Below are 15,593 nucleotides of genomic sequence, written 5' to 3' on the forward strand. Positions count from 1 at the left end.
TTGAACTAAATCAGAAAATGGTAAGTTCCTATAGATGGATGAGAGCGCCAAACATAAAAAGGCACTTTTACTTGCTAACAATTTTTTTTTATAAATATGTTATGAATATATAATGCCATATGCACATTTAATATTTGTTAAATTTGTTAAAAATCATTGTTATGTTGTATCTTATTTTGTTGCATTTGAACTAAATCAGAAAATGGTAAGTTCCTATAGATGGATGAGAGCGCCAAACATAAAAAGACACTTTCACTTGCTAACTATTTTTTTTTATAAATATGTTATGAATATATAACGCCATATGTACATTTAATATTTGTTAAATATCATTGTTATGTTGTATCTTATTTTGTTGCATTGAAAATTACAACAAATGTCATAAACATAAATAATCTTTTTATCCTAGAATAGGCCTGGGGTTAAAGTCATAAAACTTTGCTCAGTCCTAGGAGCACAAAAATCGAGCTCGAAACATGAAATTAAGCATTTTGATTGGTTGATTTTGGAGTATGAGTACAAAAAACTAACTCGAAAGTTTATGACTTCAAGGCCAGGTACTCGTTGAAAATAGTATTTTTTTGTAGATTCAAAGGAAATTGAGGATATGACATTACTAGGGTCATGATAAGGTTGAAGTTATCGTAACGGATGCTTAAACATAACACGTTTGCTAATGCTTGAGTAAAAATCTACAACATATATTCAAAGACGAACTTGCTGTCTCAACCACTGGTAATTTAATTCCTAAAATTAGTTTGTGATATCTTTTTCATCGTTGCATACAAATAAATAATATGAATAATAACGTTTTTATTAAGATAATTACCCTTAAAATTATTCAGGCCAGGCTGGTGGTAACTTTTACACTAACAAAGGAGGAGGTTCAAACTACCTCTGTTTACCGAGTGATCCTGAAAATGGTAAAGCATACTCCTATGGTAATGATGGATTATATGGTGCCGAGTATGAGATACATGCCGACACTAAACCATCAGGTTTACCTGCTAGTTTGGCCGAAAAAGAGGTCCCGTGTGCTGTATGCAGGCGGAATGGAAGAGTTTCTGTTTTAATGATACCAGGTAATTTCATTTTAGATATTTGCTTGTACTGTTATGTGAAAAGTTTAATAAATATGCTTTAAAATAGTTGGTCTAATATAAACCTACATTGTCACATCATATTGTTGATTGTAAGGTTTAATATGAAATAATCTTAAATCCAACTGCTTTAAATTATGCTTTATTCTTTATTATTGCAATCATTATTTCAAAGTATAAAGTATAAATTAAATATGTTCTAATATAGAAATTGCATATTTTAAATCTATTTTTTTTAAATTTCTAATTTAGGAAGGAAGTCCTGTTACAAAGGATGGCAATCCGAGTACAGTGGTTTTTTGATGAGTGAACACAAAACTCACAACAATAAAGACTTTATCTGTATGGACGGAGACGCAAAACCACTAGACAATCGAGCATCCAGTGAAAATGGTGCTTTGGTTTATCCCATCAGAGCGAAATGTGGTAGTCTGAGATGTCCCCCATACAAAGATGATACTGAAGTGCTTTGTACCGTTTGTACAAAATAAAAATAAAATATAACGTTCAATATTTTTTTAACTTATTTCCTATGTAAAAGTTTATTTTACAGGGTAGTATACTGTACCTCAATTTAAAGTCAAACGTGAATAACTGGTTTCTTTATCATATGATATAAGTTTGTGTATGCTGGTTTGTTGATATTGAGGATAACAGGGTGTGCTGTTATTCTAGGTTTTTATGAGAGACAGGTTATAAATCAAGTTGTTTATTATTGTTTAGATTTTTCACTTGGGTTAGTTATGATGTAAAAATCTAGCGCCATTTTACAATAATAGATTCAATATCTAATGTTTGTTATGTTTTAAGGGGTATCTGGGGTGATCGATTGGTCTTAAAAGTTTAATCACAAAAATACTGAACTCCGAGGAAAACTCAAAAAGGACAGACCCTAATCAAATGGCAAAATCAAAAGCATAAATAAAAAAAAACATCAATCGAATGGACAACAACTGTCATATTCCTGACTTGGTACAGGCATTTTCTTAAGTCGAAAATGGTGGATTGAACCTGGTGTTATAGCAATAAACCCAATGATACTTCAGTATCACTAGCCTTTCAACACTGAGGATGTAAGTTAAAATCCGGGAAATGTCAGATATGTTCAAATTTAATCTTTGTAAACTAGTATTGTCAGTTTTCTTATTGAGAATTGGTGGTTTTCTCCGGGCACTCCAGCTTCCTCCGCCAATAAAACTCAATGCCACCCACGACGAAATACAATAGTGCTAAAAATAGAGGTAAATATCTATCAATTTACCAATCGCTATGTTTTACGTTGTCTCTTCATCAGAATTCTTACTAATGACTTCAGCATGAAAATGAAACTTTACATATTATGTGAGTCCGAAGCACTTACGGGATTTACTTTCATTAGGAACACTCAAACGCAGGCTTTTGAAAGTGAAGAATCGGTCAGAAAAGGAATAGCCTAATTCAAAATTAGCAAGAAAGAGTTAAATTTCTGTATCTATAAATTGAGAATTGAAGACGAAAAAACATGTTATAACATATAAAAACATGTTTCATTTTTTAAAATAAATAAGGCCGTTAGTTTTCTAGTTTAAATTGTTTTACATTGTCATTTCGAGATATGTGGTATGGTCTTTGCTCATTGTTGAAGGCCGTACGGTGACCTATAGTTGTTAATTTCTGTGTCATTATGGACTCTTGTGTAGAGTTGTCTCATTGGCAATCATACCACATCTTCTTTTTTATATAAATCCTGTCAGTACTGAAGAACATACTACTGAGCTGATGGGTTATTAATTAAGGAACTTGCATTCAACCAGACGTGGTATCGACCAAACACTAGTAATTGATGAACAAGATCACAATTGTTATATCTTAACGGGAAACAAATAAATGGTGTTCTGCTTTGTTTGCAATCTTCCTAGAAAATCTAGAAGTTATCATGATTCCCTTTTAAAATAGCACACGATAAGCACTCTGTCGTCCTTTGTCATTAAGTCCAAGTGTTCGAAACAACGGGTTTGATAACTAAAAGTATCTCTTGCTTGATATCAATAAAATAATTTACTTTAAAATAAAACCCCAGAAAAAACAAGACTATTGCCATTCAGGGCCATAGGTCAAGGTTTTTTGAAATATTTTGATTCGACAAACTGTTTCCTGATGGAAACTTGAATTTTCCCTTAATTGATTGGATTGGATAATAACGGCGGAATATACAGGACGTGAAAGGAATCCTATTGATTTTGAAAGTCAAGAGGTCAAAGTTTAAGGTCCTTGTTACGTAATATAAAAATAATTGAAATACCAACCGGGGAAAGAAAGAAGCATATTGGTTATGGGATCAACAAATGCAAAGGGTCAGGGTCACTGTAGCTTGAAATAAAACAAAAGTTGATTTTGGTGCTGTATCAAACTATTAGTTGTATCAATATATATAATCATTATGATGAAAAAAAGCAACAATAGTACACGGTCCCTTAAAGCATATACATGTATTTGAAACCTTGAAATACAATTGTTTCACTGAATTTAAACCATTGCGGTGCCTATTCATTAACTGTAGATTTTTTTTTAGAATCAACGCTCCCTAATTAGTTATCAAAGGTACCAAGTTTATATTTTAGTACGCCAGACGCGCATTTCGTCTCCACAAGACTCATCAATGACGCTCAGATCTGAAAATTTATAAAACCTAAATCCGTCTCTGAAATGGGCTCACCAGATTATATTCTATATTATACTATCGTTTCCTATGTGTACCTAATTAAGTTTGAATTGACTAATTTACTGATTTCTGTTCACTAATGGAATTATTTTTAAAATTTACCTTCAATTTTTAAAATTCTGTATTCCTTCACTGGGTATCCAACCCGTCTATGAATTATATTACGTGTTACTGACATCAACATATCGACGAAACCTCTGGGCTACCAATTGGTTACAATTTAAATGTCTATTTCACATATATAAATTAGGGATGTAAAACTCGGTGAAGATTTATTAATCAAGTATTCCACCTCGTATAACCCCGATACAAATGATTCGAGTCGAGCATCCCGTGAACAACTGAGGTTAAACAGAATAACAATTACACTTTTAAGCTAAGTCCTTTAATATTTCTCATGATATTTTGGGTCAGTATATTCTATGATATGTCACTTATATCGTATTTTTTTTATATAGTTTTCTAAAGACCAAAATTAACAAAACGCACGACCTTGGCAATAGTAAAACTTTGTTTTCTATTTTTAATCGTTATAAATTCTAAGTTTCACGTACCTTTTATTGTTGCACACATACATTTTGAAAATCGCATCGTTTAAAGTAAATAAAACACTTAAAGTTCTAGATATTTATGCTGTATAGAAAACAAAAAGTGCATCTGTTTATGATACCAGACTTGACATACTCGCCAGATTCATTTATTGATTGATTGTTTTTGCTACACGTCCAGTGGCATATATTTCATGCATGTGTAGGACGAGAACAAATTTGAAAGTGAAATAACAAAACACCACAAACTCCAACAAGAAAAAATCAAACCTAAAAGTTCCTTATCAAACGGCAAAATAAAATCTCAAACACAATAAACATGCCAAACGAATATTAAACAAATGTCAATTTACTGACGTGATACAATAATTTCCTTCTGGAGAATATGGTTGATTTAACCTTAGTCGATAGATAACTTAACTTTTCACTTTAAGTCCCAGTCCCACAAGACCACGATTGCACCACGCTCACCACGATCTGAAATAAATGAAAATGTAAATTTGAGTTGCTTTCACGATGCTACTACGTCCTCATTACGCTTCTACAACGATCCCGCTACGATTATACCACGTTCTCACCGCGCTTATACTACGACCTCACCACGCTTATCAAGATCTTTCTACGCTCATCACGTTCTCACTACGACCGTACCACGAGTTATCCGATTGCAACACGATCTTACAACGCTTCTTCTGCGATTATAGCACGTTCTTACCACGATTATACCGCGATCTTACTACGCTCTCAGCAATAACGTCAACATCGTGTTCCATATGAATACAGTTCCATTCCTTCTATTTCTGATTAATACGTAGATTTCTCGAAAACAATAGTCATGCCACTAAAATCTACTAGAACACGTGGGCGTAGGAGTTGATGTAGAGGCAGAGGGAGCTCTGATAATATCAAATCTTGATCAAGCAGAGATGTCGGACCGACCAATCCGACCTAAATTAAAACCTATTGCTGGTCCATAAAGCTGAAATTTTTGTGAACGATAGCAGAGATGACACAGATGTGTCAATAGATATAGGAAGATGTGGTATGAGTGCCAATTAGACAAATCTCCATCGCCAAGTAACTATTTTTAAAAGTAAACCATTATAGGGCAAGGAACGGCCTTCAACACGGAGCCTTGGCTCACACCGAACAGCAAGCTATAAAGGGTCTGCAAAATTACTAGTGTAAAACCATTCAAACGGGAAAAACCAACGGTCTAATCTATATGAAAACGAGAAGCATGGTTGAGTCGTAAGAGAAAATGAACAAGAAGTCCAAATTACATACAGACAAACAAAACCTTGAGAGATTTAATATATTTAATGTGAAAATGACAATGAGAATGATGATCGTAGTATGAACGAAGTCAGGTCGTAAGAAGAGCGTAATGAGGACGACAAGGGCGTGCTAGAATCATACTATGGTCGTGAATAGCGTGGTATAGTCGTAGTGGAAGCGTAGTTGGGTCGCAGTGTGAACGCAATGGTCGTAGTGAGGTCGTAATAACGTCGCAATGGGATCGTAGCGCAGTTTCTCCGAATAAAATCACGCTTTCGTTACGCTCTCGCTACGATGGTACAGCGGCCTTGGCGATCTTACTACGATCTTAGTGCGCTCTCACTACGCTTCTTCTACGACCTGAGTTCGCCATGACTGCACCACAATTGTTTTGAACATGTTCAAAGTTAGCCACGCTCATCATGATCTTGTAGAATGATCACCACGACCGTGATACGACCTTACTGCGATCTACAAGATCGTACTACGATCATCAAAATTTGCATTTTTTTCACAGATCGTAGTGCGATCGTGGCCTAGTGGGACTGCGGTATAAACAGACAAATAAAATTCCAATTTAGTGACAACAATGTTAGTTTAGAATGATGACCATACCAATACTAATGCATATCAACACAAATAAATGCAGACCAATACTAATGCATATCATCACAAATAAATGCAGATCAATACTAATGCATATCATCACAAATAAATGCAGATCAATACTAATGCATATCATCACAAATAAATGTAGATCAATACTAATGCATATCATCACAAATAAATGCAGACCAATAATAATGCATATCATCACATATAAATGCAGATCAATACTAATGCATATCATCACAAATAAATGCAGATCAATACTAATGCATATCATCACAAATAAATGCAGATCAATGATAATGCATATCATCACAAATAAATGCAGATCAATACTAATGCATATCATCACATATAAATGCAGATCAATACTAATGCATATCATCACATATAAATGCAGACCAATACTAATGCATATCATCACATATAAATGCAGATCAATACTAATGCATATCATCACAAATAAATGCAGATCAATACTAATGCATATCATCACAAATAAATGCAGACCAATACTAATGCATATCATCACAAATAAATGCAGATCAATACTAATGCATATCATCACATATAAATGCAGATCAATACTAATGCATATCATCACAAATAAATGCAGATCAATACTAATGCATATCATCACAAATAAATGCAGACCAATACTAATGCATATCATCACAAATAAATGCAGACCAATACTAATGCATATCATCACAAATAGATGCAGACCAATACTAATGCATATCAAAACAAGTACAAACTATTGTGCTGGTAATAGCCCCAGGGTGATAAACCTCCACCAACAATGGCATCGTCCAAGTGATGGAACATATACTCATTATAAATACCAGACTTTACACATTGCACGTCAGACGAGCGTTTCGTCTACAAAAGACTTACCAGTGACGTTCGAATAAAAAACGTTTGAGTAAGTCGCATTCAGAGCACATAATTCTAAAAAGGTTTTGCCAAATACAGATAATTTCTACGGTAGAAAATCCTATTAAAGAACTAGCATTTCGAAAAAAATGTTTTTGTAAATTAGAATAATGACTATATTAATGGTCAATTATGTCAACACAGAAATGCTGGTTTCTTGGGGTGGTGAAATTTGAGTCCAAGGAATGTAAAGAAAGCGAATAAGTATTGCAAAATTTTCATTCATTCACAAACAGTCAGATGATTATTCTTACAAATTAAGATGTTGTTACTTGTTCTAGTGGATTAAAATAATCTATATAGCGTCATAAACGTCATTGCTGTAGCATACATTATTCATTATCAAATTAACCAAATTATCCCTTCCGTGATTTTTTCAGAAAATAATCGATGATTTTATTTTTAAAAGTAACACAATTTAACACAACATTTATTAGGATTTCATAAGCCCTCCAATCTAGACAAATATCTTATACTATAAATCAAACTTTCGCCTTAAATGAAGTATACGCCCTTTATATTTCATTATAATTTCTGATATGGCATTTGGGAGTAATGGAGCTTGTGAAAAAAAAGCGACAGGAGTACCATGCCCTCATGCCGCTGCCACAGCTCTTTATCACCAACATGCGTTATACGTTTATATGATCTAATTGAAAATAACTAGACGCTTTAATAGGAAATCCTTGGAAATATATCAATTTTAAGGGACATTTTAAACTAGAAAAACTAAGGATTTTCTTATCCCTGGCATAGATTACCTTAACCGTATTTGGCACAACGTTTTGGAATTTTGGATATAACTATTAAAGGCTTGTTTGCAAGATATTAGCTTCAATAGTTAACAAAAGTACCAGGATTATAATTTAGTACGCCAGACGCGCGTTTCGTCTACATAAGACTCATCAGTGAAGCTCATATCAAAATATTTATAAAGCCAAACAATTACAAAGTTGGAGAGCACTGAAGATCCAAAATTCCAAAACGTTGTGCCAAACACGGCTAAGGTAATCTATGCCTGGTATAAGAAAATCCTTAGTTTTTCTAGTCCGGCGGCTACAAGCATATTACAGACGAATTGTTCACATCCTGCTACAAGCATGAAATTTGGCATTCCTGAATTATTGCTCTTTTATTTCAGAAAGGGAGGCATTTGAAAAAAATTACTCACTTCCGGTAAAATCCAAAATAACTTAAATCAGCCCAATGTCAAAGGCTAGTTTTTGAAAATGTGTTATTATCATGCTTCTATCATAATATTTGGTACAAATCTTTGTTATGTACTACTTTTGAATATATTATATAGATTAGGAGTCTTCAAAAACCCTACTTCCGGTAAAATCTAACATTGTACTAAAATAAGCTTATTTTTAGGGAGGTTAATTAAAATGTGTTTAGACGTATTGCTACTATCATTACATTGTGCAGGAACCTTTCGTTGGTGCTTCTAATGGATACAATGTAAAATAAATATGTCTTAAAAACCCCTACTGCCGGTAATATCCAAAATTGCGGACATAGAAATATCAATTTATTATTTAGATATTCAACTTTTTTTCAAAATGTAAAAACAATGTGTTTTTTTTTTGTGCTGGTCATTAAACTTTTGGCTTTAAGTTATCCTCAAAACCCCTAATTCTATTCTGTTGTAAATGTTTAAATACAAAGTTGACACTTCCGGTAAAAAATATGGCGTAAATTTCAAAGATGAGTCATCGATCCATTTCTTCGATGTAGAATTTTGTATAGATTGATTAAAACAAAATAAAATCAGTATAATACTAAAACAATTTTAAAAGTACTACTATTTGGCCAAAATTACATGTTTATTCAAAGTCACCACAACATGCACATAAAGCAGTGCACTGGAAACCCAATTTTCCACATTAACAACGACCGCGACATCCTTTCTTACATACACAATGTACAAGCTTCTGTTGAGAAAATAACCTCAATTAGCCTTCCCTTTTTTGCAAATAGTTATTTTCTTGCTTCGTTAACCATGTTAGCCACATCTGATAAGTTTGTGCGATCTTACAGTAAAACCCCGGTGTTTAGGTTGATCAAACATCATTCTTTATGTTAAAGTCACATCTTCAAATGCAATCAATGTCTCCCACGCAGTCTTTTTTTCTTTTCAAGGAAAGAGAGAACCGTATCACTACCGGTAAAGGCATTGATCACAATTAGTGTGCGAAACAGTAATGACAGCATCATCAGTAACGACTGTTCGAATCATGACTCGTTTAAGTTCGTGATTCACTTCATCTGACACATGCACCATGATTCTAGTGTCAGCCTCTTAATGTGAACATAGTGCTAAACTTAAAATACATCACGTGGTGGATAACACTGAACATCTTGAGCATTTGTTTCTACAACTACCATACTCATCAAAGATTTCATCCTCTCGGGTTACAGTTTCAAGGTATTTTATTAAGGTAAGGACATACTACCCAATTAGCATACTCGTTAGACCACAAATACATCTTTATTCACAATCGGAGAGCTGATTTTCCACATTTACAAAGATTGGTTTTGTTTCTTACATCCATAATGTACAAACTCCTGATAAGATGAAGAGGCCTCACTAAGAGTTGTCCAAAAGGTTTCATTGATCATAGTTTTTCCTTCGCCATTTATAAGCGTCTGGACTAGTTAGCATAGGAACCAATTCCAAGCTTGTTACTCATTCGTACCCGCTATGGTATATTGCACTCTTTACATGCTGAAAAAGACTAGACCGAGTCGTGGGAATAGTCTCAATAAGTCTTTCCTCTTTCAAAAACGCTGTTTTCTTGCTTTGTACTCATTCTAAATGCTTAAGTCACATCTTCAAACGCCATCCATGTCACCAACGCAACTCCTTTTGTAGCAAAAGTGTAATCTCTCAAAGCCTAGTGCATTTGAAAGGTCATGTATAGATATATATCTAAGGTTTTTCCCACTTCCAAATGCAAACCAAAGTTCGTCTCCCCCTAGGTTACAGAATAGCGAAACAGCAATGACATCAGTATCGACTGTTCGAGTCATGACTCAGTTAAGTCTGTGTTTCACTGCACCAGACACATTCATCTTGATTCAAGTGTAAGTCTCTTCATGTAAACATGGTGCTAAACTTGAAACATCATCAAGTGGTGGATAGCACTGAACATCCTGCGCATTTGTTGCTACAACTACCTTTTCCTCGACATTTTATTGAACAAGCTGCTGTGAATGAAACTATAAAGTTCTTTTTTATTGTCGTCATCTCTCAAAAAAACTTTGCCTATTTTAAGGAATTTGTTTTGACCCTGGATTCGTCTGTGTATTCCCTTTCCCCAAAATGTAGCTCTTGCTTTTTGTAGCAGCCTTCAAACTACCAGTATTGTCTGTGTACGCATCCGAGACTACATCCACTATTGTTATAGTTTCAAGGTGTGTCCTAACGAGTATGCTGATTGGGTATTATGTCGTTACCTTAATAAAATACCTTGAAACTGTAACCCGAGAGGATGAAATCTTTGATGAGTATATCTATTTGTAGGGGTAGACGAAATGTTGATTGTGTTTGGGAGGGCAAAAATCTTTGAATTAATATCTATCGATGATCTTTCAAATGCAATAGGCAATGAGTGATCACACATACGTATTGTGATCCATGCCTTTACCGGTTGTGATACAGTTCTCTTTTTGCTTGAAAAGAAAAAAGACTGCTTGTGACACATTGATGGTATTTGAAGATGTGACTTTAACATAAAGAAGGATGATAATCAACCTAAATCACCGGGGTTTTACTGTAAGATCGCACATAGTTAACAGATTGGGTTAAGATGGTTAACGAAGTAAGAAAACAACTATTTGCGCAAAAAGGAAGGTTAATTGAGGCTATTCCCTCAACTTGGTCTAGTCTTTTCCAGCATGTAAAACGTGCAATATACTAAGGCAGGTGCCTAGGAGTACGAACTTGGAATTGGTTCTTATGCTACCCAGTCCAGGCGCTAATGGATGTCGAAGGGACAAAGAGGATCTCTTTTTAAAAACTCTTTCCGATGCCTCATCATTTAGTCAGAAGCTTGTACATGTGGATGTAAGAAAGGATGATGCGATCGTTGTTAATGTGGATTTCCCGTAGACTGCCTAATGTACATGAGGTGGTGATCGTGAAAAAAACATGAAGTTTTGGCCGAATAGTAGTTTTAAAAATGTTTTAGTACTTTAGTGATTTTATTTTGTTTTCATCGATCTATTCAAAACTCTACATCAAAAATTTAATGACCAGCACAAAAAACAACATTTTCTTTACATTTGAAAAAAAGTTGAATATATAAATAAGAAATAGATACTTCTATGTCCGACGTTTTGGATATTACCGGAAGTAAGGGTTTCAAAGAAAGATGTCTTATACATTGTATCCATGAGAAGCATCAAAGAAAAGTTCCTGCACAATGTAATGATAGTAGCAATACGCATTTCAAACATATTTCAATTACCCTCCCTAAAAAAAATAAACTAATTTTAGTACAATGTTCGCCATATTAGATTTTACCGGAAGTAGGGTTTTTTAAAAAGACATCTAACCTATATTATATATTCAAAAGTAGTGACAAAACAAAGGTTTGTACCAAATGTTATGATAGTATCATGATTATAACACCTTTTCAAATACTAGCCTACGATATTGGGCTGATTTAAGTATGAAGTCCACCCTTTTGGATTTTACCGGAAGTGCGACATTTTTTCAAATGCCTCCCTATCTGAAATAATAGAGTAATAGTTAAGGAAGGTCTATGCCAAATTTCATGCTTGTTGCAGGATATGCACAGTTTTTCACAAAGCCGCTGTACTATTCGAAAAATTCGAAGTTTTGTAAATAGGAAATTTATAACAATGATTGTGATGTCTCATATTTTCAACCACTGCGGAATATGTATTAATACGCAGCCACGAGTATTATGAATTGTAAATAAAGACAACAGTAGTATACCGCTGTTCAAAATTCATAAATCGATAGAGGAAAAACAAATCGCTTACGTAAGAATTTCTTATTTGCATACCCAATCCCCACTATCCCCTTTGCATATGCATCCATATATCAGGGATAAGTGAAGAATCAGTTTTACGTTTTTATGAGACTAAACAATATCTGTATTGGAAAATAGTTGTCGCATTTTGAAATAAACAGTTGAGCTGTATCATGATAACAGCGAACGATCAGAAATAACGGTCTAACATGCCCTAAAAAACGCATTGTTTTTCATTTAAGTGCAAATAATAATTATCAGGGGTTTAAATGTTGATACAAAAAAACAAATAGAAAGGTGTGTGTTTGTCAATTCTAATATGACGTTCTTATTAAACTTTGGATACAAAGCCATGTTACAATTCCAATAAATCATGGGCTTCACGTGATTGACATCACAATTAAAATTTCAACGTCAGATGAATTTTGAAATACGTCGGAGATCAAAATGGACATTTTGTTGGTGTTCATCGATTAAATAAAAACATAAAAGTAAGTTTAAATGTGGTTAGTTTTTTTTCGATTTTCTATACCTTTTTTGGTTCTTAATAATGCAACAGTAGTATACCGCTGTTCGAACTTCATAAATCGATTGAGAAAAAAAAAACAAATCCAGGTTACAAACTAAAACTGAGGGAAACACATCAAGTATAAGGGGAGGACTACGACACAACAGAAACAGAACATTAAAATGTAACACACAGAAACGAACTATTACATGTATACAAAAATGACCAAAATCAAGATGGCGGCATTTCGAGCGTTAAATATAGGTCCGTTTCAAAGTACAAAAGTTCAAAATATTCCTATTAGAAACGAAATAATTCTATTATGACATGCTCTATGCTCATTTTAACATGGTTAAGTATTATATTTGTTAACATTTAATACCTCGCTTATGCTCGGTAACAATATATTGACAAATATAACGCCTACACAAGTTAAAATTAGCATAGAGCATGGCATGAACGAATTATTTCTTAATGAGATAACTATCAAACATCAGAAAGGACGAGAATATAAGCGGATACAGGACACTATACGCCATTCAATAAGGAACAACACCTGTTCCATATTTTAAAGGCCCCGACAGCACAGAATGTGATACAAGTCAAAAGACTCTGCAATTAACAGATAATTAAAGTAAGAATTTACGACATATGCATGCATTGGTGGTCGAAATAGTTTTTTCTTATGTCTGGTTAGTGAGTTGATAGAGAACTTAATGATGCCTTTGTTAGGACAAACCATTGAGGTCAACAATATATATGGTCATAGAATCTAGGTTGTAGTTCTCGTCCTTACATAAAATTGCGATATAATGTCGGACTACAAGTGAAATAACTGTCTGACTACCTCTTGAGATATACAATATCATATTGATGAAAATCTGCATCCATTTGAGTATCTAATGAACGTTTTTCTTTTGTTCTAAAACCCCATGAAGTTGTCAAACAATCCTCAAAAATAAGGAAAATGAATATGTAAAACGTAATAGATCAAAATAAATATTTAACATCTATTTTTTTTTAATTAAGGAGGTAGAGCGGGTTGTAAAATTCAGAATAACAGCTTTAATTTGCCAATTTACTACAATGAGGAGTTATGGTATGAAAAGCAAAGAGACGACTATTAATTAGAGACCAAACAACAGGGAAGTATATAAGTTACCGTACAGGCCTCACCAATGACCAATATATTGTATAATTACAATGTATATGTTCCGGACCATAGTAGTATTTGGATCATATGCGTATAGCCATGAGCATATGCGTATACACACTGTATACTCATATGATCTGGATATTTAATACGATAAGCGTTTATCAGTTACCTTTACAATTAATTGCACCCTTCAATATGTCATAAAATTAAGAAGTTTGAAAAGTGAAATCTGAATAATCAATTAAAAAAAAATGATTATCATTGTTACATGATTAATAGAATAAATAAAATATTTTATTAAGGGGTAAAAATTATAATAAATGATTGATGTTTCCTCACAAAACACAATATATCGACATCGCCTATAACTTAAAAAATATCTAAATGAACCGTCTAACAAGAAATCAACTGTTATCTTTCATAAGCAGTTATGTCATTGAACTCTATTTTTATTGCTTTTTTTGTGTTTCAATTATTTTCATGTAATTTTTAGTTCAATGAAATAAATATATTATGCTACTTTTGTAATTATACAAGTATACAGTTACAGTAGTTTAAATGTGCTGCCCCTATTCTTTTCTTGAAAATAATTTGTAAAAATAAAAACTTGAACATATTTGTAAAGTGTAAACAATTGAAAATTAAAAAGAAATAAAATAAAAACTAATCTTAACTCAAATAAAACCCCACACACACCAAACGACAGGATGAATTTGCCGAAAGCGTAAAGAAGCTTCAAATTGACTATAGCTAAAGAAAGGCATCAGTTATACTTAGATTCAGACAATAGATCAAATATATAGGGATTTATATAAAAACAAAAGTAAAATCACAAAAATATCGAACTCCGTTGAAAATTCGAACGAAAAGTCCGTAATCAAATGGCAAAATCAAAACCTCAAACACATTAATGGGCAACAACTGTCATATTCCTGACTTGGCACAGACTTGTCTCGTGTAGAAAAAAATAGAATAAGCCGTGTTCCTATGAAGAAGTTAGAAAAATATCAATATGTTCTAAATATGCTTTATACAAAACAAAACATAGAATATATATTTATTAAGATATAATAAACTAAGATACATACTACATGATATACATACAATAAAATAAAACATCAATTGGCGTTTAGCCGTCTCGGTTGCTGTCACAGTGATTGATTAATTCCCAAGCTTGAGAATCATATCAATCAGAAGATCTGAGTTCATGCTTGAACTTATGAATAACGATAGGACACTAACTTTAAGTTCATGCTTGAACTTACGGCTGGACCTGTTCTTGTTAATGACTACAAGCCTGTAGATAAAAAAAAACGTCAGTGATAGAAGTCCATGCATTGACTGACGTCAGGACTGACTTAGAACAGGGATCTGTTGTAAGTTAGTGTCCGGAAACTTCTAGCATATGTCTGGTCTATTTAAAATTTAACCAAATTACTGCTTGAAGTCCCATTAAATGTGACAAGCAACTTATACAACAATAACTCTGCATCAAATTTGGGGAAATTGAGTTAATAATTACGAAAATATGCTGACCTTAAAGAAATTATATACCGAGACAGCAATTTAATAGTACATTATAAATTTCTAAATATAATGAAACAATGGTGGTGGTGGGGAAGATGGTGGTTAGTCTATATAGAATCGACCACACTACTCCATTGCAAATTAATAATGGCATAGGTAACATGCTATATGACTTCACTCTTCATGCATGAGGCACCATAAGGTGCATGTGAAAAATAGTTTTGTGT

The 15,593-nt window shown here is 33.4% G+C and overlaps 1 protein-coding gene across 1 annotated transcript; it reads left to right on the forward strand.

The window, feature by feature from the left end:
• Positions 1-541: 541 nt before the first annotated feature.
• LOC139525194 (uncharacterized) lies at positions 542-1,611 on the forward strand. Its single transcript, XM_071320385.1, has 3 exons — positions 542-557; positions 846-1,082; positions 1,353-1,611. The coding sequence occupies exons 1-3, from the start codon at positions 542-544 to the stop codon at positions 1,589-1,591; spliced, it is 492 nt and encodes a 163-aa protein (XP_071176486.1). The 3' UTR covers positions 1,592-1,611.
• Positions 1,612-15,593: the final 13,982 nt, after the last annotated feature.

The sequence above is a fragment of the Mytilus edulis genome, chromosome 5 (assembly GCF_963676685.1).
Source record: "Mytilus edulis chromosome 5, xbMytEdul2.2, whole genome shotgun sequence".
Taxonomy (NCBI): Eukaryota; Metazoa; Mollusca; class Bivalvia; order Mytilida; family Mytilidae; genus Mytilus; species Mytilus edulis.